Raw genomic sequence first — 26,158 nt, 5'->3', positions numbered from 1 at the left:
CTTATTTCTCAACGCTTTTTCACTCTATTTTACGAATTGTAACAAACTGTCTGCTTTAACAAACTGTCTGCTTTCCCTTAATTTGGCAGCGATGTCAATTTTGTTTATCATGACCCTTTTCTTTATTTATCTATTTGAATAATTTTTCATCTGCCCTATAAATTGCCCTAAAACAAGCTAAGCTGGTTTGTTACCTCTATTTATTAACTATTGTTAATTTCTTACTTCATACATAAATATCTTTCTTTTACTATTGATACTTCAAATAGTATATTTCTTTCACTGTCCATTGTTTTCATTCTTCACCCTTTTCTTTAAAAACAAGTGAGGTTTGAGCCCTTACTCAATTTATAGAATGGTTAAAGGATTAACACAAATATTACTATTGTATTTTTGGTAAACTTTTATAACATGCTTAGGACCAAAAATTGTAACAAAACACCGCGACAAAAGAAATAGCAACAGATAAACACGACTTAACATTAGGGAATATTTCAGGAAAAAACAATACACAGTAAAAAAAACAACTAGTTTTTGAATTCAAACTAAAATAAAACAGTTTTTGTTTTAATGAAAATTGATAGGCACACAATAAATGGTTAGGCGCTTATACTTACATCAAACCCTACGTAATGTACCACCCCCGGCCGAGTTAAAATGCGTAACCGGAAAAGAAGGTGTGCATGCCTGGCACGAACACTCAAAGCGTGTTCTAGCGTGCTGCTCGTACTGACTCAGAGCAAGGGTGAGATGTAGGTGTAAGGGCAGTGCGTGTTCGTCGGGAACCTAGTGCATAAGATCGGTCAAGGCCCGTTCTTACACTGAAAATTGCGAATTGCGAGAGGTGTCCCTACAACTCTTTGAAAACATTAAAGTAGGTCACAGAGTTAATAGTTTGGCCAAAGTGTCGTAAGGACTTTTCTAAATATTAACCAAAATGGGGGATTGAGATAACTTTAATTGTTATGACTCGAAGTTCTTTATTGCAGACTACGTTAATGACCTGACCATCCCAAGCGGTTTGTTCTGGAACTACGATCACATTTCAAATTGGCCGTTATTTCTCACCGACTCAAACAGCACATCTGCGTCTGCTTGCCACTGCCAACAACTTCCAATATAAAACAAATCCTTTCCATAGTGGCAGGGATCTGCTGCATTCCCAGCCCCCGGAACCAGACGCCGACGTGGGGGTGGAAATTGGTAGGAAATAGTTTTTCTTCGCCGCTGAACAAATTGAACAAATCGTATTTTGAAATATCATCGTTCCCGGCGCGCGGGTGGACCGACCGGCTGTTCTGGATTGTCGGCAAAGCTGCAGCGGGCGTGTTCGAGTTGTCTGAAAAATGGGAAAATCCTGGGATTCCCGGAAAATGCAATTGTCGGCGCATGGCAACGCTTCTTCAAGTTTGTTTTCCCAGGATTCAGATTCAAAACACTTGAGACTCTGGAGATTTCCTGCAAATCTTAAAGCAAAGTTAAAGTCGCGCCCTAATTGCGACCCGCAGTGAACTTTGGCATTCCGAGCGGGCATCTTCCAGCGAGATAACCCTTCCGATACCAACTTCCTGCCACATCCTACCACAACTACTGCGCACACCCCGTCGTCCGGAATACTAATTTTTCCGTTTGCCGGTTTCAGGCCAGGCCAGCTGCCGGAGCTAGAGCGGATGCTTGATTTATATTTTGCACTAAGGTCAAGAAAATTGTGGCGAGAGTCGTTCGTTTATTCTGAGGAAATGGAAAATGGTATATTCCAGTTGTGTAGTCCATGTCGTAACACTTGAGCTCGAGTGAGGTTAGGGTTGTGCGTGCGGACTAGGTCAGACCAAACTGCCCGCTGTCTAGGAATTGCCGATGACGGCAGTGTGACTTCGATGCGTGTGTTTGCAGCTGGTACAAGCAGTTTCGATTTGTAAAGGAAAACATTTGGTTAAATCACTGAAACCAACACTAGGGAATGAGGAACTAAATAAAATCTTGGAAAAACTAAAGGAAAATAATACAACTTTTATGGTCACTAAAACTGTATTGCTAGACTTAATCATTGAAGCTCATTTTTGGCAATTGACCCGGAAGTACGATGACTGAAAGTTGTCAGGTCAGTTTCCGTCAAAAAATAACGGTTTTCGAGAAATCTTTAAATCCGCCGGCATGCCTTCCGATCGACGTTCATACGGGAGGGAATACTTTATGCGCTTAGACTGACTTAACTCGCTCGCTAATCTTGCCTCCGACTCTCCCCCTCTTCAGGCAAAGCCCCAACAAGTTTTCCCAAACGCGCCAGAACACGCGTCCATCGACGGCGTCGTCATCATCTCTTACTCTTGACGACGCCGCCGGTAGAAATGCCGTAATTGTGACATTGGCCGTCGTCGCATTGAAATGGCCTTTTTAGCAGCTGCGACCGAACCGTGGTCCGCTCGAAAATAATGAGGACAGCCGGATGAAAATTAGTTCATTAGCGCAATGGCACCCCAGTCGGCGGCGGCGTCTTCTTGGTGGAGCTATTCGTTGTGGGAAGTTGTGGATTAGAAGGTTTTGGAGGGGGAGGAACTTTTGAAATAGAGTTTCACCGATCTCTGGCTTGCGGGAAGTTGAATTACGTCATGCACGAAACATCTCGAGATTCGTTGATCACTCAAGTATTATCGACTGAAACATAAATCCAAAAAAATGTGAAACTATGAAGTCATGACTTTTTTCTCAAAATCTCTCCTCGAATAACACATCCAATTTTGGAATGCTGTTACACCTGTGAAGTTCGTTCTACCGTGAAGAGGTCCGGGATCCGGTCGATTTCGCCTCCTCGCCAGAATTATCACAAATCTTGTGCCTTCGAGACAGAGGTCGACGACAAAAGTAGCACAGGTGGAAGTGCCTTCGATGGGGGGGCACCCAAAGGATATATAGGTAACCTTCGATAAAACGGAAAGCGCCTGTCACGGGCCAACGAAGAGCAGTATTGTTACCATCAACACCCGCTCCGACCTAATGAGAAGTTGTCTGGTGGTGCCAGCGGAGCTGGGGGGGAAATGAAACGTGGCCGGGCACGTGGAAAAGCTAATCGTGATAATAAAAGTGCCACGAGAACGATGCTTTTATTTCTCCTGCCGTGGCCGTGTGGTATCATTCGCTTCGTTAGTTGGAACAGTTCGTTTTTTTTTTTTTAACGGGAAAAGTTGCTAGCGCGCAAAGACCTACTTATCACCTTCTTCTCCCCCTGCCTTTTGGCGGGGGTGGTCAGGAGTCAGGACACGATGAATGGTGTCCGGTCCGGCTGTTGAGGTGCCAGGATATGTATGGTATCGGGTTTCTCTTTAGTCTTACGGGCGGGGCTTTTTTTTCGGAAATCTGGCGATCTAAATGGATAGGTATATTGGGGTCTAAAAGAGAGCACGGTAAAAGTTACCTAATTCGGTCAAGTTTGTTTTTAACGATACTTTGCTTAGTGCTTAAACGAGGTTGATTTCTTTTAGTGATAAAATTAGTAGACGATCGAAATCAATGCTGTTGATGCCCGACTCTAGAATCTCAAACTGTTCCAACGCCATGTACGCCAACTGCACACTTCTTGAATTCCTATCATTATCTCATGACGAACACTAACTTGGATGTAATTATTCGAAGTCTTCAAATTTCCTTTTTTTTCGAAATTTCTGTCTCTGACCTCTGACTTCAAAAATACTCCAAAGTCGTCGCCGTCGTGCTAACTTGTAGTACGTGCATGTTGGACCAAATTGAGTTAAGAACGCCATTTTGTGCAGCTCACAATGCCTCACTCTTTGACCTTAACAGATCCCTTAAAATTCGATTTCAATCCTGAGATTTTCAACGAAATCCGAAAAAACACCGTAAATTTTTGTCACTTTATATGAAAGTAGGGGAACTATGCCCTTTCTCAGCCTATTTCTATTATCGGCCTATCAGCACTTTGATCATGAATTACAGCTTTTATAAAGTGTTTTTGACAATTCTGAAGTAATAAATAGCTCAACTAAAAGTGAGCAAGCAACTCTCCATTGTTGATACATCTGAAAATGTTGATTTAATAGCGGAAAATGGCATAAGTGATGAGAATGGGTCGAACGGCTTAGTGTGATTAAAATGGGTATATTTCCCCTAGTTTTAATCTTGTCGTGCTATCTTGTCACTTCCTGAAAAATGATGTAAGTGCGACAACTGGTCAAAGGGATTTCCGGTCAGAACGCGTTTGACGCACGTACAAGTTAGACTACCGTAAACATTTGTAATTATAACTCGGGACTCCAGCAACCAACATCCACCAAATTTCGGGACAATGCACATAATGGTCAGCCAAACAAAACTTGTTTGTTATTGTTTACATTGCGTGCTTCCGTTTTTGTTTACTCAAGGTCAAACATCAAAACGCGTTTTTATCGGAACGTCGAAATGGCGGGTGCGAAAAGATAGCACGACGACGTCGAAGTGATCTTATTGTGTGAAATCTAAGATGGCGGCGTTGGGTCTGTTCGGGGATCTGGAGTTGAAGTCGGCAAAATTGGAAATATCAGATTCGGAGCTGGCAAACTTCAGAGTCTTTAAATCTCCAGAAGCCGCGGAATTTATAGGAATCACTGAAAAAGATACCCGACTTTGTAGCTCGGCAAATACACAACAAATGACGTAAAATTATGTTCATACATGTAGTAAAGTGCCTATGCCGATTTATCCATGAGAAACGGCTGTTAAATACACGAAAAAAAATCCGATAATTTTTTATCACTAAAAGTTAATGTCCTTAAGTACGTTTTTTTTTAAATTTCGAAGTTCGAAGGCTTGATTGTTCGAACTGACGACCTTTGGATTGTTAGTCCAACTGCCTATCAGCGACTCCACCGAGGCAGGACCCCGGAAGACGACCCCTACACCTGGATTGAGCTAACGACCTAACCCTTTAGGTTAGACCGGGGCCAACATTTACTTCCCCATCTGACGGAAGGAGTGGTCAGACAAATCTCGTCTCGAAAAATGCCACCGTTCAAATTAGATTTTTTTTTAAATTTTCTAATTTGTTGAAAATTTTAATTTGTTGAAAAGCTGTCTTCTGAACCATAGTGCATGATGGTATTTGAAAAAAAAAAATCATGTCTTGACAAGGAACTTTGTCTTGAAGCTCTATCTGCAGTGTCATTCATTTTTGTTGCACACTACTTTTAGGTATTTGAAGTTCCCGTCCGTGTTTGGGAAGTGGTATGCAACGCAACAAGTCATGGCGCGTGGAACGAACCATACCATTTGGGCAATATGGGTCAAAATTCATGGTTTTTGATACGGAATTTGAAGATAAATTGAACGAATAAATTAACCCAATTTATTTTTGCTTTCAACTGCATAATAGGGTAAAGGACCCAGTTTTCGCCCTGCTCCAGTTTTCGCCCACCTACTGGATTCAATCTGTATTTAGCAAACTTATACCATTTTTTGGTTGAATTTATTATGCAGGTTCACATATTCATTCATTTCTAGTACTTATTGAAACTTTCCTGATGAATTTCTATTGTTTATTTAGTTTTTATAAGCTTTTCAAAAAATGCCTTACTGCAGCCGCAATATTTTTTTGTCAATTTAGCCTACAGCGGGTAATAATGTTTATGAAGGAAAACAACTCAATTTTGCAAAAAATAATGTAAATGAATAATTCATTAGTTCACTGTATGTCTGAATTTCATGAAAATCTAGTGATTTACCTGTTTTAAACGTTTACCAAAGGTTATTTCAATAAAATAAAGTGCGCGATTTCTGGGGTCATGAAAAAACATGCGATCCAATTTTCGTCCAAGGCGAAATCTAGTATTGTGTTTTAAGATTTTATCTAGAACCAGTTTTCGTTTACCATAAAAACTTATCTAATCGCAGCGAAATGTGCTTGAAAATATATTTGGAACATTCTAGATTATTTTTTAAGGATAAATAATCATTTTTATTCCTTTCAATCATAAGGGGGTTTTGGTATAAACATCAGTTTAAAAATTAACCTAAGCTAAGATATGGGACACCTAGTTCAAATGTAGTAAAAGTTTACTGGTACAGAGGAGAAATTAAGCAGAGGATGGAAAAGTAGTTACACAAGTGCTTTAAGAGGTACTCGAAGTTTTATATTGAGTCAATTCGGGAGCGAATAACCTATAGGGTTAAAGCTCTTCTAACAAAATCAACAACAACATGGAGCTAATTGTAACTCTGTGCCCTTATATTGGGTAAATCGGGACAAATTTTGATTTAGTCATATTTTTTTTAGTGAGAGTGAGAACATGTTTTGGTTTTAGTTAGTATATACAAAGAACCTCAACATTAGTAAGATATCTGTAATGAAAACTCCTAGGGTTTTTTGAACTTCAATTTATTTTACGACAAAAGAAGTGCACATCAATGAAATTGAGCTTCGCGAACATGTTGTGTATCAATAGGAGACCATATTTGCTTAGCTTTGTGTCATAATTTCATTGGATTTCTTGATTTTTGTCGTGGGCGAAAACTGGTTCCAAGGGTGGGCGAAAATTGGATTTAGGGGGGCGAAAATAGGCTCTTCAGAGCACTTTATTAAAACGCATTTTTTTTATCAAAAATGAACATGTAAATTATAAAAACCTTGTGGAAACTTAAAATCAAAAAGTTTATCATCGTTCTACAACAAATAGAACCAAAAACCATAAATTTTCATTAAATTCTCATCAAATTTCTTAGATTGCCACTATAAAGTGGGCGATTTCTGGGTCCTCTACCCTATTCAATAAAATTAAAATTAAATTTCTTATTTTTTAAATCTTTTTTGCAAAGTTCGTTGCAAACTGGTCTTGTGCAAGGTTGAAAGAAAATCGTATTTTTTGTAATTTTTTTTGAAGTTTTTCTTTATTTCAACAGCTAGTTTGTATTAGTCAAATATTGTTTATTCGTCAAGCTTATGTAGACTACTTACAATTTTCTTACATACTAGATATTATTTCTATTGTATAGATTTTTTCGTAGTTCCGGTTTAGACATGTCGAAATGTATGTACTGTGAATTTTCATTATAAAAGCGCATCATTTGATTTAATGGCGAATTTTTAAATAATTTGTCGTGTATGCAGTTATTCTAAAAGTGGTGAATGTCTAAGAGTACGGCTTGGTTCATGAATACTATTGCGTATTTCTGACAATAATGCTGCTGACTGTATGCGTTGAGAAATAATGTCGTTGATGAAAGAGAGCATGGCAAATTTACGACGTTCTTGTAATGATTGTATGTTTATGAGCATGCAGCGTGCTTCATACGATGGGAGAGGAAATGCAGTCCAGTTAAGTTTACGTAGTGCGTACAGTAAGAATTGTTTTTGGACAGATTCAATACGTGCTTGGTGTACGGCATAGTATGGATTCCAGACGATACTACAGTATTCCAAGAGTGGCCTGACATACGTTATATAGAGTAATTTAATAGTATACGGGTCCTGGAAGTTGAATGCAAAGCGCTTTATAAAGCCTAATGTACTTTTGCCTTGTTTATTATTGTGTTATAGTGTTCTACAAAGTTAGTTGTGAGTCTAGGATGACACCTAGATCACGTACTACTTTGCATTTTTCTACTGGTTGGTTTCCTAATAATACTGTTATGTTTGGTGTTTCATGTTTTCTGCTGAAGGCAATGGAATTACATTTATTTACATTCAATTGGAGTAGGCTTTTACTACACCATGTGTAGAAAAGATTAATTTCGTTTTGGAATACATGACTGTCGTTGGCATTTCCTATTTCCATATACAGTTTCATGTCGTCTGCATATACAAGTACGTTAATTTTTTTAAGAATGAAGGAAATGTCGTTTACATACAAGATGAAAAGAAGAGGTCCTAGATGGGATCCTTGCGGAACCCCAGAGGTGACGTGAATTGATTCCGATAGTATATTTTGGAAGCGAACAATTTGTTCGCGCTTAGTCAAATATGACTTAAGCCATTCCAAAAGATTCGGTTGAATTCCAATTTTCTGCAGTTTGAAGATTAATAATGGTATGTCGATTCTGTCAAATGCCTTACTAAAGTCTGTGTAAATTGCTTCTACGAAATTGCGATTATGCATTGCATTCAGTGTAAAATTTACAAATTCTAAAAGGTTGGTGCTAGTAGAGCGGCCTTTAAAAAGCCGTTCTGTTTACATGTGATGCGGTTTTTACTTGCTGAAAGATTTTTCATTTATAATAGATTCGAAAAGTTTAGGAATGCAAGACAAAAGGGCAATTCCGCGATAATTACGTATGTCTGATTTTGGGCCTGATTTGAAAATAGGCACCAAAAAAGACTTTTTCCATGTTTGTGGGAATTTTCCAGTATTTATTGACATGTTGAAGAGATAATGCAGTGGAAATGTCAATTCTTCTGCAAGGTTCTTTAGGAATGCAGGTGCTATTCCGTCGGGTCCTGGTCCTTTTAATGAGTCTAAGTCCTTCAATGCCTGGCGTACTTCCGTTTCTGACAAAGAATTGACTGAGACGTCATTTGGAAATTCTGGTATATATGAAAAATAGTCGCGATCGCGGTCTTCTTCGGAAAATGAGGTGTATACTTCTTTGAAAAATTTTGAAAAAAGATTGCAAATTTCTTTTGAGTTACTGCCTACATTTTCGTCCAGTTGCATTTGCGATGGGAAGTTACTACTTTTGGATTTGGATTTTACGTAATTAAAGAAATTTTTCGGGCATAATTTGACTTCAGATTCGACTTTACTATTATATTCTTCGTTGGCAGAATTGAGTGCCGAAAAAAATTGGTCGGAAATATTCAGATAATTCAGAAGATTTGTGTCATTTGTATTGTTTCTGTATAGTTTGTAGGCTTTTTGTTTTCTATTTTTAAATTTCTTAGTTGTGGAGTGAACCACACTGGGTATTTATTGCCTGTGTTATTACGTCGTCTTCTTCTAGTAGGTACGGTTTCAGATGTTATAGTGTTAATTTCCGTATAGAATTTTCCTACTAATTCGTCGACATTTCCTTCATTATTAAATAAATTTTGCCAGTCAATTGCAAGTAGTTTACGTTTGGCTTCTACAAAGTTTGTTTTATTGTATTCCAGGACTTCTTCATATTCCCAGTCAATGGGCAAAGTGTTTTTATGGACATAAATAGAATATTCAATTGCTGTATGGAAGACTTCATTCTTCCAAAGGGGGGTTACAGATTCTTGTACATGAAAGTCTTCAATACAGTTAGTGAATAAAAGGTCTAAAAATGAATTTCTTTGGTTTTTTACATGATTGATTTGGAAAAGTCCATAATTTGCAATATTGTCAAAGAGAAAATGCAATGTTTCATTTTCCCCAATGACAGGGAGAAGAATTGCTTCATTTTCTTGGTCAGATATAAATTCGACTTTGCTTTGATTAAAGTCGCCATAAATGTGAAGTTTTACTTCCGGTTCCATTTTTGATGTTATGATTTCTACTGTTTTAAAGAATAGTTCATACGACTGTTTATTTGCATGGTCCGGCGGAAAGTATACTGATGCAAAAATGTGTTTTTTAGAATTTTTAAAATTTTTAATTTTTTGGAATTTTTTAAAAGGTTTATTTTTTAATTTTTGGAATGTTTTAAAAAAAATTTTTTTGAAATTTTTAAATTTTTTGAAATTTTTAATGTTTTTTAAATTTTTTAAAATTTCTGAAATTTTTTAAATTTTTGAAATTTTTGGAAATTTTGGAAATGTTTGAAATTTTTTGAAGTTTTTAGAACCTTTGATTTTTTTTTGGAAATTTTGAAATTTTTGATCTTTTTTGTATTTTTAAAATTTTTGAAATTTAATAAAAAAATAAATTTTTAAAATTTTAGAAATTTTTAAAATTTGAGGAATTTTTAAAAAAATTCGAAAATTTGAAAAATTTTAAAATCTTTGGAATTTTTGAATTTTTTGAAATTTTGGAAATGTTAGAAATTTTTGTGAATTTTTTTGAAGTTTGTAGAATTTTTAAATTTTGTAAATTTTTGAAGATTGTGAAATTTTTAATTTTTTTTATTTTTAAAATTTATAAAATTTCCAAATTTTTTGAATTTTTTTAAATTTTTGTGATTTTTTCTGAATTTTTTGGAATTTTTGAATTCTTTAAAACACTTATCGAGATTTTCTCGATCGTCGGTTGTCGATGGTAGATCGAGAAATTACGATCGACTGATCGATAAATTACGACTTACCATCGACAAATTACGATCGTATTACGATATTACGATCGAGAAATCTCGATCGTGAGTCGAGAAATTACGATCAAAATATTACGATCGAATGCAATAATCACCACGAACATTTTCGTCAAAACTTAGAATTTTTTTAAACTTATGATTGCAAAACAACTGGATAGATGTGTAATGCATTTTAAAACACCTTTTTCATTCAAATGTCAAAACTGTGGCCTGTATTTTTTTTGACCCCCTCCCCTCGACTTTGGTCAGAGTCGAGGGACATAAACTTCGAAAAATATTTACTACGGCCTTACCTAGTTTCTGAGATACAGACTCATGCAGAATTCGAATCGATGAACATATTTTTTCTATGTGTCATGTTCTGTGTTCTATTCTGCCATTTTCATCTGACCATAACTCGAAAACTATTGGTTGGATTTTCAATGTTAAAAATTGGAACTTTTGTGAAATTTTCTGATCTTTTCATTAAAAATAATTTAAGTATCAAGCTTAATTTTGAAAAAGTCTTCTAACAGATTTTTTATGTCTAATTTAATATTTTAGATCAAATTATTTATTTATTCAAATACCTCTTACAAAAACACCCAAAAAGCAAAGAAAAAAGCGCGCTGATTTCGAAAAGTTTGAATTTGCACGAGTTAACTTTTTTCAGAATGAACCTGTGAGTAAAATGCTCTCAACCATTTTGTGATATATCGTCCAGGATTCAGTATGTCAGAATATTTCCTTCTTTCCGTTTTATATTCTCAAATCTGCCATTAATTGTGCGATTTTGGCTAAACAATCGATTCACTCGTGATTTTAATTTCTTATAGCCTCCACAACCGTACCGTCAGTGGGGGTGACTATGGGTCAAAAAACGATACACCTCTAGAAATTTCTTAATAACAAAAACAATTTAAATAACATCGAAAATCATTCAGCGTAGATTTGTTCTTAGATAGTTTACTAACATTTTCCCAAAATATGGTGGATTTTGATGAACACTACCTTAAATGCCAATAGTTTGAAAATTGACCCAATCTCACCCCTTAGAGGGGGTGATATTGGGTCAAATGAAACTAAAATGATGCTCAAATACAACGATATGGTAAAAACAAGTCATCCAACAGTGTTTCTTGTTCGAGGGAATCGTATTGACATGCTACAATGTTTAAAGTGGAGATTTTCAAACATTTGGGTAGTTTTCAAGCAATTCTAACAAAAATATTAGAAAAATGATTTTTCGAGAGGCCATTTTTGACCAAAAACGTACCCCAACTTTAGACATCTGCCAAAATAACAGGATTTGTTCTAGGAACCTTAAGATGTCCCCTACACAACCCTTTTAACAGAATTCAGTTTCATTGAGAATAACCTGAAAAAAGGTAAAATCCGTAAAAAATCACTTTGACCCAATCTCACCCCCCAGACCCAATGTCACCCCCACTGACGGTACATCACGGTGCATCATTAAATTTCATGTAACACGATGACGTTGATGGTTGTCACAACGCCGCAACATGCCGACGACGACGTGGTTGTTTCAGTTTTCCTCACGTCGTTAACCGCGCCCGTGCCACGTTACGGCCAAATTTTGTGTCCTTTCAACACGGTACGCGCCTGAGATGACATCTCTCTCTGTCTGACAAGAGGAGCCCGCCAGCAGCGATGTGTCCTCACCGTCGTCGCCGTATCAATTTGGCGATTGATTTTGACATTTATGATTATAACCAACATTAGCGTGCATCATGACTTCGCTGGGATGTATGAGCGACTACACTGAACTCGTTCTCGATTGCAGCGTCCTTTTCAGCCTAATCCAGCTTTCTCTCTCTGTGTGTGATCCACTTGTGCGCACCATACGTGCTGAATTGGATGATGATATCGACCTACTCGATGACTGTGAGGCTTCGACGATCTGGAGTGGCGGCGTCCTTTTGTCTGTGCTTCCGATGACGAAGTTCGTCATCCCCGATACAGGAAAGAATCCTATCATGTTACGCGCCATAATAGCTGCTTCCACAAGTGAGCGGAAGTTTACAAGTGGGTGAAGCAACAGGTTGTACCTTCCTCCCACGCTCGCGGGAGGAATCGAAGTGATGATGAGCGCACCACCTGTGTGCTGGGTGAATCTCGAGAGGGAAGCAGCGAGTATTGCGTGTAATCCTTGGCACGTGCAAATGGAGGAGGCAGCTCAGCTCGCTCCGGTATCGATTCGAATCGAATGAAACGCGTTTTGCTGTGCCTTGTGAAAGCCGAGGCGTCAATTGAAAAATTTGATTAAGAAGCTGCCTTTTTGAAGAGGTGATGAATGTAGCTCATTTGATTACTGGATCGTAGTACCGTCGAAAGGGAGTTGAATGCATTCGTGCGCCTTGAGTAAATTTATGATTTTTGGCGCTGACGACAAATTTCTCCGGATGCTTACAAAATTACTAGTTTCGAAGGGTGGGGGTTGTTGTTCTTGGGTACACTCGATGTGAACCTTGAACGGGTAACATTGAATTATCGCGTGTGTCCGTCTGCTGGCGAAAATAGCCAGCTCGTAACAATTTATTTTCCCGCTAGCGCACGTCAAAGTTGTTTCCATTTATTAATTATTTATTTTCCCTTCTTTGCAGGTATGTAGACGTGCGGGATTGTAGCCACCAAACTAACGATTGTGACGACCACGCCGTATAAGAGTATGTATGTGACTTGCACTAGTTTGTAAATATTGGAAAAAAACGTAGTGTTGTGTCATAGTGCCGAGACTTACCGGGCGTTGAGAATCAAGGTAGTGGTTCTTGACATTGAAATTCACTTGTGGGGCAGTACTGCCCATAATTGAAAATTCGGCTATTATGCCAAATCAAGTATTCCGAGAAAAACGCGTTTTAGTGTTTGTGACAAAATCTCCGTCAAGGCAATTTCCCATAAGAGTGGCATATTAGCCGTTTGGTTTTTCGCATCGGCAGCCAAGTCTAAGCACTATTTCAGTAAAATTCAAGTTCCAGAAGATGCGTTGGAACATCCTCTACCACCTGGTGCTAATATCTCGTTTTAGCCAAAAGTGGATATTAGCCGTTTTTTCAATGGTGGGCAGAGTACTTGAAATTTGTTCAATTTTCACAACGAACTAGGGGGACTGTCTACGGGGACAATCCAAAATTTCTGAAGATGTCGGGCGTTACCATCGCAAGCCCTCGGTGTGACATTCTAGGTACTTGAATCTTACGTCCCAAGCAGAGTTGATGTCTTCAATAAAAAGCACACACACTTTGAAAGACACAGTTTGTGCACAAACTTGAAAGGATTTTTTTCTTCATGCAGATTGCCAGGAGGCTCACCGGAATAACGAAATGATTTGGGACAATGGGGTTGGAACTAATTTGCAAGGATATTGGCCACAGCCTGGAGTGGCCAGTTCATTCAGGGAGGTTCTCCCTGGTCATTTACCGAACCATATGATTTTTTTTTTAAACAAAGAGGCTCTATTTCTGATGAGGTGTCAATCCAGAAAAACGATAAGTGACACGTGTTTCTAAAATGCTACGTGGTAGGTACTTGAAGTTCCTGTCAGTGTTAGGGAAGGGGTCTGCAACGCAACAAGTCACTAACAACACAACACGCCAAACCAAGCCTGCTCCCGGTGGAGCCTCTGGTCGGCGGTTGGACATGCAACCCAAAGGTCGTCAGTTCAAACCCTGAGGCGGAAGGTTCATTGGTGTAAAAAAAAAGGTTTAGATCCTCACCCCATTTAAGTCTTTGGATCCCTTGGTTCGAGTAGAGACGTGTAAGCTAGACTGCAGAAAATCTGGGCGTTGTTAATGTGGATGGTTTTTGTTGTTGTTCATCAAACTTTTTAGTTTTTTGGTATGAGACATGAAGATAAATTAAACGAATAAACTTAACTTAAACCATCGGCAGTCGTGTGTTTTGGCGTTTCTTACAAGTGTCCGTACTAAGTATTTACAAATTACACGTACGCGACTGTCTAAGGGTTAAAGAATTCATTTCAAGAGCTTTTTTCTAAGTGTTTTGTCCAGAGTTCGGAAACTCACTCACGAGTTCCTCAACCATGAGGAAAAACTAAGTTACCTGCGAGTAAATTACTCATCACTCTCGGTGAGTGTGAGGGCCTTCCTCATTTACTCACAAAGAGGGCTTTGAGCGCTCATGAGGGCTATTTTAGAAAACAAATTTCGAGATGTCAAACTCTACATCGGTGATTTTCTTGTTAACTGAACAGCGAAAAAGTAGTCCTGTTGGTAGAGGCGCAGTGCTATCAATTCTGGAGCAACATTTGAAAAGGGCGCATAAGCATTTTGACAGCTGGAACTATTTTTGCAAATTACGAGACAACAGGTGACTTTAAAAAAAACCCGCACTGTTGGAAGGTTGCTAGCGAGGCCATCTATTGTTCAACACTTTATTTTTTTATTAAAAAGTTAAAATTAACCTGAGAATAAGCAAAACAGTTCAAACTGTCAAAATGCTTATCCGCCCCTTTCTCGTGTTGCTCCAGAATTTAGAATTTTTTTTTATGACGGTGGTTCATATCCTGATTTTTATCTGTTTTTTTTTTCAGCGATTTAATTTTTTTTTAATCACAAAGTTTGTTGTCAACTTCCAGCAGTCCTACCGACGGATAGGTCGGAGGTTGTTTAGACGGGGGATGCCTCTGCGGGTGAATTTTAACAGCTTTACCAGCAGTGGAAAGCCGTGTAGCTGAGGTAAGTGGCCACTGCCGGTCGTCGAACTTTGTACAAATGTGGTTTGGTTCAGAATCGGGACACGCCGAAGAAGTTGCAGTAGCTGCCGGTGACTTTGGCTTGGAGGTTCACTGAAAACTAAAAAAGGCCGATACAGTGCTTTGGACAGCTTTAGGCTAGGGCCACCGGCAGCCCATGAGGCTCCACTCCTGGTTCTTAGGCAAGACATATTGGTAGAACTGTCAGCGACCGAGAGTGGCCACAGTTGCACAGCTGTCGAAGGGAGTGACCATTACCCACAGCAACACGGCCATCTTCTTTTGGTATGGCTGCCAAAATCCACCCGCAGAAGCTGCCGCCGTCTGTGGCCTCCGATTTATCCTGCGATTTTTCTATCCTCAACGGATTCGACCGGTCGCCAATCTTAAAATTATGAAAATAATTGCCCATCCGCTGGACTTTGACAATCCAAGGTTTCTTTAAATCAATGAAAAAAAAAAATACCAGACAGACAAAAAAAATATTGATACCACATTAATACCAACACAGAACTTTCGGATTTATAGACATTGACGCTACCTCGAATGTACAACCGATTCATAAAGTCACTTGATTTTGGATTGATGTTGTCAATGATTTTGTAAATAACAAATTGTTGGAAACGGCCTACTCACATCCTCATTTTACTCAAATATGAGTAAATTTACTCAGCCCTCACACTCACGGTGAGTATCGAGAGTGTTTTCTGTGAGGAAGCCTACTCGATTTGTGAGTGTGAGTGGTTTTCCGAACTCTGGTTTTGTCATATTGGTCATGTATAACATAACATCCATTACCTGGTAGAGTATTGTCACAGACAAACAGACATGAAAGTCGAGGTCGCTAACTTGTCCCAAAACTGTAACGGTCATTTTTCAAAAAATCGAAAAGCATGGTAATTGTTTTCCGGATTCACCACCAGAGGCGCCATTGTGCTCAGCGACCGTTCTTTAAAATGACAGCTTTGAGCTTTCACCCCGTAAAAAAAAATCCGACTTTTCGCATAACTAAATTGGGTCTAGTCGAGTGGTTTCGGCCGATTCGTTGGCCAACGAATCGGCCGACCGGGCAACAGACTTCTGTGTAAACTTTACATAAGCGTCGGGTACAATATATGCCGTCGAAATCGGCCGACGAAATCTGACGAAATCGGTTTATGGAACAGTTGTTTTAGTCTTATCAGTATATATATCTAAACCCGACGAAATCGGTCGATTGATCGGTTGATTACAATTGTTGGAAAGCAGTTCAAAACCTTCTAAATAATTCATTTCAGATGTAAATAAAACATGGAACGATAGAATTCAACTTCATTTATTTAGTCAACAGTGTTAAGTACGATTCGGTACATTCGTAGGGCCCATTTGTCGGGTTTGGTTAGCGAATTTGCTTCAAAGGGGAGAAAGCCGGCGACGGGATGTCTTTGTTCCCATCTTCTCCTTCCGTTTCATCGTCCTCTTCGTTCTCACTATCTTCCAACACACGACGCGGCTTCTTGGCCGGTCTCTTGCGGTTCTCCTTTTGCCCTTTTCGGTACCGCGCCGAGTACAGGCGCGATTTCGCCGCTGACACCATTGCTGTGAAGGCGGTTTCGCTCGTCTGGGTGATATTTCCTGAAAATATTATTCGAATACTAAATAAAAGTTAACATTTAAAAAATAAAAGAAACTTACTGATCACATATTGAATGAAATTCATATCGCGAATCGTCTTGGCATCTCGGAATTCTTGCACGACCTCGTCCCGTATAAGCTTTTTCAGCCACTTGTCCTTTGAGACCCGCTCCAGGACATATTCAATTTCACCGACGAGCTTCTCTTTCGTATCGTGCGATCGGAATTTGCGCCGCACCTGGTCCAGATCCTCCACAGAACCCACAGGGAAAACCCTGTTTTCAGGAATTTTCTTGAGGTGAGCCAGCTCCTGTCGAATCGCTGAGATTTCGTTCTTCATTTCCATTTGAAAGTCTCGAGCCGTTCGATGGTGAGCTAAGCACTCTTGGACCTGATTTTGAACTGAAACGAAATGATCAAAAGTTAGAAATTGAATATCAAAATAGAAATAAAACTTACCAATTTCCTGCTGAGCTCGAATGCGGAGAAACTCCCGCTCGATGTACTTTTTCAGTTCCGCCATTTTTAAGACCGTTCGGCGACTCGAGCCCGATCGGGAAAAAAGTACGTCCGACCGCTACGAAAATTCCGTGAAAAAGAACAAACGTCACAAAAGAATTTGACAGCTTCGGATTCAAGCAGTTATTTTGAAAAGGTCATAGCAAGTAAAGTTTATTTTGTCAATCCAGGGTAGTTTTTCAAAAGGTGGTTATCAATGAAATATATTTATTGTAAAATTATTTTTTTATAATATTATTTACTACAAGATTTATTATCAACTGGGATGAATCGGGACCATGGCGCAACGTGATTGAACTGAGTTGAGAAAGATCTGGAAAGTGTGGAAGCCCCAAAGGGAACCATCCATAAACCACGTGGACACATTAGGCGGATTTGGCGGTTGTCCACGCTCCATACAAAAAAGATCTCTTTTGTATGGGGGGATGAAGGGGGGGGGGGGGGATGGTCCCAAAGCGTAATTGAAGATAGGATAAAAGATATATATATAGTTTTTTTAATCAATTTTAATCAAATCCAAGGTGTAACAACGAAATAATAACGAAACCACTATCAAATGGAATTTTCATTGCCTTTTGGAACACTGAGTCAAGCTCTACAAATTTTAGTTCTTCAGTAATTGTTTCAGCATAACACACACCGATTTTTTTGAGTCAATTGGGTCCAGAAATAATGGCGTTGTGTTGGCAAATTCTTTGATGATGGCTCCTTTTCTTCCATCCAGTTCGGCGAAACCAAGCACTTTGCTGGGCAATCCGTTTATCGAAATACAATCATCTTTACTATTTGCTCTAATAGTAATTGTTTCTTCGAAGGTACACGTGCGGTACGCAAATCCACATCCAAGAAGGTTTTTTTCAGTTTAAATTTATCAGTTAATTCCCTCTTAGACCAGCTCCTCTTTGCGATTTGATGCTGCTCTGTAAGACGCTTGTGAAGCTGCTGCAGGACTTGGTGTTTTTTACTCGTTATGTATCGTTTAATCTGCTGCATGAAGTTCTCGTACTTGAAGGCGCTGATTGACGGGAGATTTCCGTACATTTCTACGTACTCAGGCAGGTGTAGGAGCATATGTACATTGTGTGTCAAACTGTTCTCCCCGTAGTGGCTTTGGAAATTCTCGACAAATGTGCCCAAGAGCGTTTTAGCAGTTTCGATTTGGTCTACCGTCGGAACCGGCATTGAAAGTAGTCTTAAAGCACAATAATAATGCAAAAAGTGCAGATGTTGCTGAGCGGAGAATTTTTTTGTCACGAGAGGACCAACGTAGGAATCGAAAAGACGAAACTCCGTTGCTTTGAAATTGGGAAGTTCTTCAAACGGCTTTGGCTGTCGAGAAAAGTCGGAAGGGATGAAAGATTTTAAACTGGAATAAAACTGTCCTGCTTGTTCCCGACCAACTTTACGCAACCTGGTGCCGACATACCCTGCTTTCTTTACTTTCCCAACCGTACTCTCCAGGACTCGCTTGGTAACCCCAAGGTGACAAGCGTGCATGGGATCAACACCAATTTGTTTGATCATATCCAACCCGCTGATTCGCTCGACGCCACTTATTGATTCTGCTTTGTGGTGATCTTTGTCCAAACGGGTCCGGAATGAGTGATCGTCTCGAGCGCTTCCCTTGATCGGAGAGTAAACTGTTACCTGTCCGACCCGGTGTCCAATCTGGTTACAATTTGGGCATCCATGTTTGCTGACATGTGAAACCACGCTGGTAATCTTGCACGTAGCTGGACGGTCGCAGATGAATAGCCGGATGCTAAAACTCAGCCGTCGAGTAATTCCACCTCGTGTCATTTCAACGCCATCTCTTGTTAGTTGACTTCTGATACGAAATCCGACAGGAAACTGTCGAAATCCGACGGCTCCTTCACACCAGAGTAGCATCCGATTACGAACGGAGATATTTCCCTCACATCTGGGAACGCTGCCAGAATAGGCCAAACACATCTTCCATTCTTGGAAATCGGAAGTCCATCGATGTTAATGTCCAATTTGATCTCCTCCATTGAAGAAACCGTTGGATCTTCAGACAAGCGTGACAGACAGCTTTGGATTCCGAAGTGCATGTACTCCCCAGGCGGTTCAATTTTTGGAACGATCGGTACTTGTGGAGTCTCAAGTAGCGTAGCTCGACACATTGGAAGATCGAGGCCTTCATCTCTAAGTATACCGAGCAGGGACGCGGTCGCTTGGACACTTAACTGAAACTCCGAAACAAAGTGCGCCAAACGGTACTTCAGTGGTACAGATGGCCTATCATCCACTGGATCATTACTATTCTCTGGTTGATGTTCGCAAATGTTCTCAATTTCTCCTGGCTCCTGGCAGTGTGGTTGGCTTTCGTATCCGCTCGCATCGCCCATTGGAATATCTTCGAATCCATCTGCAGGCATATTAATGCTCTCAGTTAAGTCCGCTGAAGCTTCAATTAAGCTGAGATGACTTTGAAAAATTTCGTCATATTCATTGAGCCTCCGCATCTTCCTCTTCCTACGCCGTACGGTCCACGGACTCGTCATTGGTGGCCACTTGGAGATCGCCTTTTCAATCTAGTTCCCGGTCAGCCTAACGCCGTCTGTCCCGGTGTCCAAATCTATGGGATAGAGAGATTGTCAGTCGGGGACAAATCTGGGTTTTTTTCCTCTTTACCTGGCTGCGGGTTAGCTACGCGGACTACGATTCAGCCGGAGACCGCTTGGAAAACTTCCGTCGGCCACTTGGAGTGTCACTATTCACCTTGCAGCGGGCGGGCGAGTTACGCCGAGCACGATTCAGCTCCGGAGAGCTCGTAAAGCTTCCGCTGGACACTTGGAGTTCCCTTTCTAGTTCCCGGTCAGCCTAACGCCGTCCGTCCCGGTGTCCAAATCTATGGGATAGAGAGATTGTCAGTCGGGGACAAATCTGGGCTTTTTTCCTCTTTACCTGGCTGCGGGTTAGCTACGCGGACTACGATTCAGCCGGAGACCGCTTGGAAAACTTCCGTCGGCCACTTGGAGTGTCACTATTCACCTTGCAGCGGGCGGGCGAGTTACGCCGAGCACGATTCAGCTCCGGAGAGCTCGTAAAGCTTCCGCTGGACACTTGGAGTTCCCTTTCTAGTTCCCGGTCAGCCTAACGCCGTCCGTCCTGGTGTCCAAATCTATGGGATAGAGAGATTGTCAGTCGGGGACAAATCTGGGCTTTTTTCCTCTTTACCTGGCTGCGGGTTAGCTACGCGGACTACGATTCAGCCGGAGACCGCTTGGAAAACTTCCGTCGGCCACTTGGAGTGTCACTATTCACCTTGCAGCGGGCGGGCGAGTTACGCCGAGCACGATTCAGCTCCGGAGAGCTCGTAAAGCTTCCGCTGGACACTTGGAGTTCCCTTTCTAGTTCCCGGTCAGCCTAACGCCGTCCGTCCCGGTGTCCAAATCTATGGGATAGAGAGATTGTCAGTCGGGGACAAATCTGGGCTTTTTTCCTCTTTACCTGGCTGCGGGTTAGCTACGCGGACTACGATTCAGCCGGAGACCGCACAGGTTCAGATGTCTACCTTACTAATTTCTTCTAATCACTGTAGTCAGCTGATCAGATTTTTTTGTTGACATAACGAAACTCAACTTAGTCTGAGTAGAATGGGTTTGTAAATTATTTCAGATTTGGTTACCCGATTTATCACAACATTTAATTGAGTTAGAAACCCCCCGACTTAAACCGATTTAATCGGTCGATTGCTAAGTCAACCAAATTAGTATAACCAACGAATCCCCACTAAGTTGGTTAACTTGTCGGTTGTTTTCGAAGGCACCCGATTTCGTTGGGTATCTCGTCAGATGGAGAACTGTCAAATTTTTTACGGGGCATTTTTATTTTGTTTTGGTTGCCGACAAGGCGACAACGCGTGGAGTTATTCACTGTAATTGTTTTATTTTCGAAAATCTTCGGATCGAAGTCGTTTTTCTGGGGCTTCCCGTCGGATCGATCATAACGAAGACCATGCACTAGGTTCCGCTGAGTGAGCGGAGTCGCGAGGTGGTTCCGTGCAGCCGTGTCTGTTTGTCCGAAGGATTGGGCTGCGCTTGTTTGTGCAGAGTGATTGTTTGTCTAAGCGGGTGGTTCCATCAGTGCAGTTTCTTTGTGGCCGGTGCAGCTTGCCACCAGCTGCAAAGCCTCGTTGTCTTTGGCACGTCTGTTGCTCCGTTGATGTTGGCGAAGTCTGCTGGTGGGTGGAGTTTCCAGTCCCTTTCACGTGTTTTGTTCATTTGACGCTACCTGGTCCAGAACTTCCCAGCAACGTGTTCAGACGCCCAAAGGAATATCCTGAACCTCGTCAGTATGAGCATGGCAACGGCCGCACGGAACCACCTCGCGGCTCCGCTCTCTCAGCGGAACCAAGTGTCTTCGTTATGATCGGTGTTGTCTACGGCACGCCACATGTTTTCATTTTGTCATACTTGGCCAGTGACGAAATGAAAAAAACTGATCTTGCAGCTGTGATTTTCCGATTGTTTATTTGATGCTGGTAATCATAAACAAGCTTTGGTTATCTGTCAACATATACTCATACATACATACACATGTCCTTCTGTCATTGGGGAGACAGAGATTCTAGGAATCGTAGATAGATGTCGTTAGTGAGCAAATAAAATTCAAATTTAAACTGGTCCCACTTTTTGAACAAAAAATTGTTCGAACTTTCATGTCTGTTTGTCTGTGAGTATTGTGTTGTTACGGTGCAGACCTCCAAAGTGTTCATAGTGTTGCCAAAGGCTCCCAGGGACATTTCTGAATATGAAAAAATCAAAATCAAATTATTCGCTCTACAGCATTGCCTTGGCGTTCTCGCTGGCGAGATTCCTACACTGAAATAAAAAAAATAGTAACAAATTCCTTTTTTCTAGAAATTTTGCCTCTTTTCCTTATTTAGTAATCGGGTTTTTTGGATTAATTAATAAGGAAATGAGCCAAAATTCATAGAATTTAGGAATTTGGTACTTTTATTTTTTTTTCAGCGTACTCGAAACTAGGTGTCCGAAGGCTTGATTGTTCAGGCGATTGCAAATCTCTTTTTACACCTTAGCCATCTAGAACGGGATTCGAACTGACGATCTTTGGATTGTTAGTCCAACTGCCCTACCAGCGACTCCACCGAGACAGGACCCAGGGAGACGACTCCTACATCTGGACTGAGCTAACGACCTAACCTTTTTAGGTTAGTCCGGGGCCAACATTTACTTCCCCGTCCGACGGAAGGCGTGATCAGACATATCTCGTCTCGAAAAATGCCAACAGGATCGAACCCAGGCCGACTGGGTGAGAGGCAACCACGCTTACCCCTACACCATATGAAATTCCATCTAAAGACTTGATAGAATGATGGTGCTCCGTCGGTATTCATGTCTAAACGACATCCAGTTTTTCACAGCTGTAATTTTACTGAAGTCTTTGCCCTGACGAAAACGGAGACGTGTCGACTCAAAAGGTGACTAAAAATAGAGCATCCAAACCGAAAGCCGTAGCTTTCGGGTGACCAAATTTTAGTGCCCCCAAGCACCACTAAGTGGACTCCACCACAATCCTACCCTACCCTCAGGCAGGTTGGAATGTTGCCCTTTTTGGTTGCTTGGCTTTTGGGTTAAAATAAAATGAAAATCCTTGCCTTGTTCGCCGGCCTCCAAAACCCATCCAGTGTGAAAAAGGATGGTCCGGCTAGCAGCAGCAGCAGCTGGTGACAGTTCCCAAGGTCACCCCATTTCCCAGCATTTGTGGGAGGCCAAGCTGTCTGCCACCAGATGGACAGGATCTCCGATTCAAGCTGTGTCAAGTTTGGTTGTTTGAATCTCTCTGCTAGGATGAGATTCGATTTGGCAATCAAAATAATTTTTTTTGCGTTTCCTCTTTGAATACAGCAGAATCGGACTCATCTGCGCTGGAAGCAATTCAGCAGAGCACAATTTTGTCACACACTTTGTTTGTCCACATGATAGGCCTATCCGAGATAAGGGATGGGTTGGTTTCAAGATCTGTTTGTCGCCAGATTGGCCCGGATACCGAGGTCACCACTAGGGATGGTACTCGCGTGTCCCTGTCACCTGGATTAGAGATTAACCGAAAATAATCTTGCCGAGGGGAAAAAAACACGTGAAATTTATTGTAGGAATCGTTAATCTTAATGACGCACAAACATCTAACTTTGGGTCAGTAAATTATTCAAACAGGTTGCTGTTGAGATTTTTTTTTCTTGGAAAAGTTATGAAAGCAATCTTGGCAAGCGCTTCTGTTAAATGGCCACTAAGCTGTTTTGGGCAAACTAGGGACCACCAGGGAGATTCCGGTTACGTGGAACTTTTTCGCTTTTTGTACTCCTGGAAAAGAAGAAAAGGCAGTTTGTTAAGAAAGTTGTGCTTGCTCTCAGGAATGTTTTGCGTTAGTTTGCACATTCTTGACGAAGAATACAAGACTTACGACCACGGCTAACTTTGCTCATGTGCTGTAAATCGTTTTATATCCGGGAACTATTGTGCATTACATTATTTGCAAAAACCATCAAAATTCCCGCAAAAGTTCCTCGCCACGGTTCCGGGTTGGGGTCACGTAATACCGTTGATATACCTGGAGACTCGTTGTTAATACCCATCCCACGAAGGGGGACCAACTTTCGTTACAAGCCCCAGCACACAAAAAGTTGCGCGCCATTCGTTGTCATCGCCGACACAGAGAACACAAAAGCGGCGCGATCCCTTCTTTGTGGTTCCGCAAATTGTATAAATCTGCAGGCGCATTCCCCACAACTCGTCGTCACAACTTTCACAGCGAGCACGAGGAAAAACCGCGCCACCGGGAAAAGGTCGTTCCCGGGTTTTGTAAATAGCCAGGAAGTTGTGCTCTCCTGCACCTTTCACCGCGTGCGCGCCCCCGCGACCTGTGGACTTTAATAAATGTGTGGAAACTTTGTCTGGCTTGGTTTGGAGGAGGGGGCCTTCCGGTTGAGAAGGGGTGCGGGCGGATATCGATTGTCCAGGAGCGGGGTGCTTTCCCGGGGGAAGATATAATTAAATCAGCTTTTAATGGCTTACCGGAAGCGTGCATCCTCTCTGGTTGCCGGGGAAAAGTGTGAGGATGTGCAGATCAGGTATGCAGCATGCAATTCGATTTGATTGAAATAGTTCTGAACAGTATGTCTATGCACCTGTGAAATGCACATTCACGTTCCGCGTAAACTTTGCGGTTCAGGGATGGAAAAGGCGTTCTTGAATTTTGAATTATGTAAATAAAATAAACTTAACAATCCTCTCAACAGCATCGTACCTCGGTAGGCACGTCGGCGATGACCAATGCAAAGAATCGATTTTGTTGAGGAGAATTTCTTTGAGCAATGCAATATCATTCAAATTGTTTTTTGTTGACGCGATATTTATGCTGGCTATTAATCTATGCATTCCGTTTATATCTCTCAGCGCACTACCCTAGAGTTCCGATTTGATCATAAACTTTTCCAATCTCCAACCACCGAGAAAAACGCGAAATCGCATGTCAATAGTCTAGCATTCACAAAAAAAAAACCTATAAAAAGCGCATAAAACTCGTTGCTACCAATCAAGCTACCACTAGCGAAAATTCGATTAAACTTTCGCCGCACGAGCATTCTCTGAACATGAACAGGAACGTTTTCTTTCCCCCGTTTTTGGGTCTCCGAACAGTCCCAAACTTTTAGGTGACAACTGGAAAAAGGAGTATGTTTAGGGTTGTTACGGACGGCGCGGGTCGCGCGGATTTGCTGGCTAATTTTGCTCAGGCGCGGATTTCGCGCGGATGGCAATTTTGAAAATGTTGGTTTGTATTTTCTTAGTACGAAACGTCGAAAAATGAAGATAAAGATTATGTAGAAATTATTTTTTTATGTTTCTTGTCATTTCTTAACATCTCCGGCTTTGAATATTTAATTTCTTTTAAGTTTTGAGTAATGATTTTTAACCTTATTTATTTTTAATTTAATACTGAATTTATTCAATTTTTAATTTTGTATCAAATATTACAAACTTTTCCCAAAGATATAGTCATTAGAATGTGTAACAAAAATTTTTATTGGGGCTTGTTCTGGTGGGTCCCAAATATGAGCTTGATTGGACGTAACAGAAGCTGGCCTCCACTTTCGAATTTTGGAATAGAATTTAATCGGTAGAATTTTTTTCTAAATTTAAACATTCTTGGCGAAAATAAAAAGATTAGAACATTCCAAATTCAAAGCTTCAGAAATTCAAAAACTCGAAATAAAAAATTTTAAATAGTTTTTATAATAACAAAAAAAAAATCAAAATACATATTTTTTTTCAAAATTTCTAAAATCGTAATTTTCAAAATCTGAAATTTCAAAATTAAAAATTTTAGCAATCTGAAATTCAAAATGCAAAAAATTTGGGTAATCGGAAATTTAAAGATTAAAAAAAATCTAAATTAAAAAGTCAAAATTTAAAAACTAAAATATATCAAATTCAAAACAATATAGAACAAAATTTATCAAATCTAAAATGATTTCAGTATCCTTAAGCTTATAAATTCTAAAATTTTAGAATTCTAAAATTCTAAAATTCTAAAATTCTAAAATTCTAAAATTCTAAAATTCTAAAATTCTAAAATTCTAAAATTCTAAAATTCTAAAATTCTAACATTCTAAAATTCGAAAATTCGAAAATTCGAAAATTCGAAAATTCGAAAATTTGAAAATTTGAAAATTCGAAAATTCGAAAATTCTAAAATTTTAAAATTCTAAAATTCTAAAATTCTAAAACTCTAAAATTCTAAAATTCTAAAATTTTAAAATTCTAAAATTAAATTCTTAGTTCTTGAATTCTAAAATTCTTGAATTCCACAATTTTTTAAGTCCTTTTTCATGTTAGAGATTTTGAAATTATGAGAAGACATTATTTTGAATATCAGAAATTAAATTTCTTCTGGAGTTAAATTTTAGCGAGGATTTTGGATTACAAACTGCATAAAAAATCTTAGATTTTAAATATTTAGACTTTCGAAATTTAAAATTTTATCATATTATAATTTTAGATTTTGATTTAATGTTGAGGTTATATTTTTGAAGCAGGCCAAGTGCGAATGATGCTGATGATACCTCTTCAGTTG

At 40.0% G+C, this 26,158-nt stretch overlaps 2 protein-coding genes and 1 long non-coding RNA gene across 4 annotated transcripts in view; 1 reads left to right on the top strand and 2 right to left on the bottom strand.

Moving 5' to 3' along the window:
- LOC6048878 (dynein light chain 1, cytoplasmic) overlaps window positions 1-26,158 on the top strand; it is a 73,105-nt gene that overhangs the window by 32,340 nt on the left and 14,607 nt on the right. The window lies entirely within an intron of this gene.
- LOC119768704 lies at window positions 16,203-17,128 on the bottom strand. Its single transcript, XM_038259334.1, has 3 exons — window positions 16,979-17,128; window positions 16,580-16,921; window positions 16,203-16,519 (listed from the first exon to the last, which is right to left on the bottom strand). The coding sequence occupies exons 1-3, from the start codon at window positions 17,040-17,042 to the stop codon at window positions 16,284-16,286; spliced, it is 642 nt and encodes a 213-aa protein (XP_038115262.1). The 5' UTR covers window positions 17,043-17,128; the 3' UTR covers window positions 16,203-16,283.
- LOC119768705 lies at window positions 19,511-20,162 on the bottom strand. The gene is made up of 3 exons (XR_005278162.1): window positions 19,967-20,162; window positions 19,694-19,910; window positions 19,511-19,637 (listed from the first exon to the last, which is right to left on the bottom strand). It is a non-coding gene; the product is annotated as an uncharacterized LOC119768705 (long non-coding RNA).

This window comes from Culex quinquefasciatus, chromosome 3 (genome assembly GCF_015732765.1).
Source record: "Culex quinquefasciatus strain JHB chromosome 3, VPISU_Cqui_1.0_pri_paternal, whole genome shotgun sequence".
Taxonomy (NCBI): Eukaryota; Metazoa; Arthropoda; class Insecta; order Diptera; family Culicidae; genus Culex; species Culex quinquefasciatus.
Note: the sequence above shows the minus strand (reverse complement) of the source record. Positions and strands in the feature narration are given on the sequence as shown.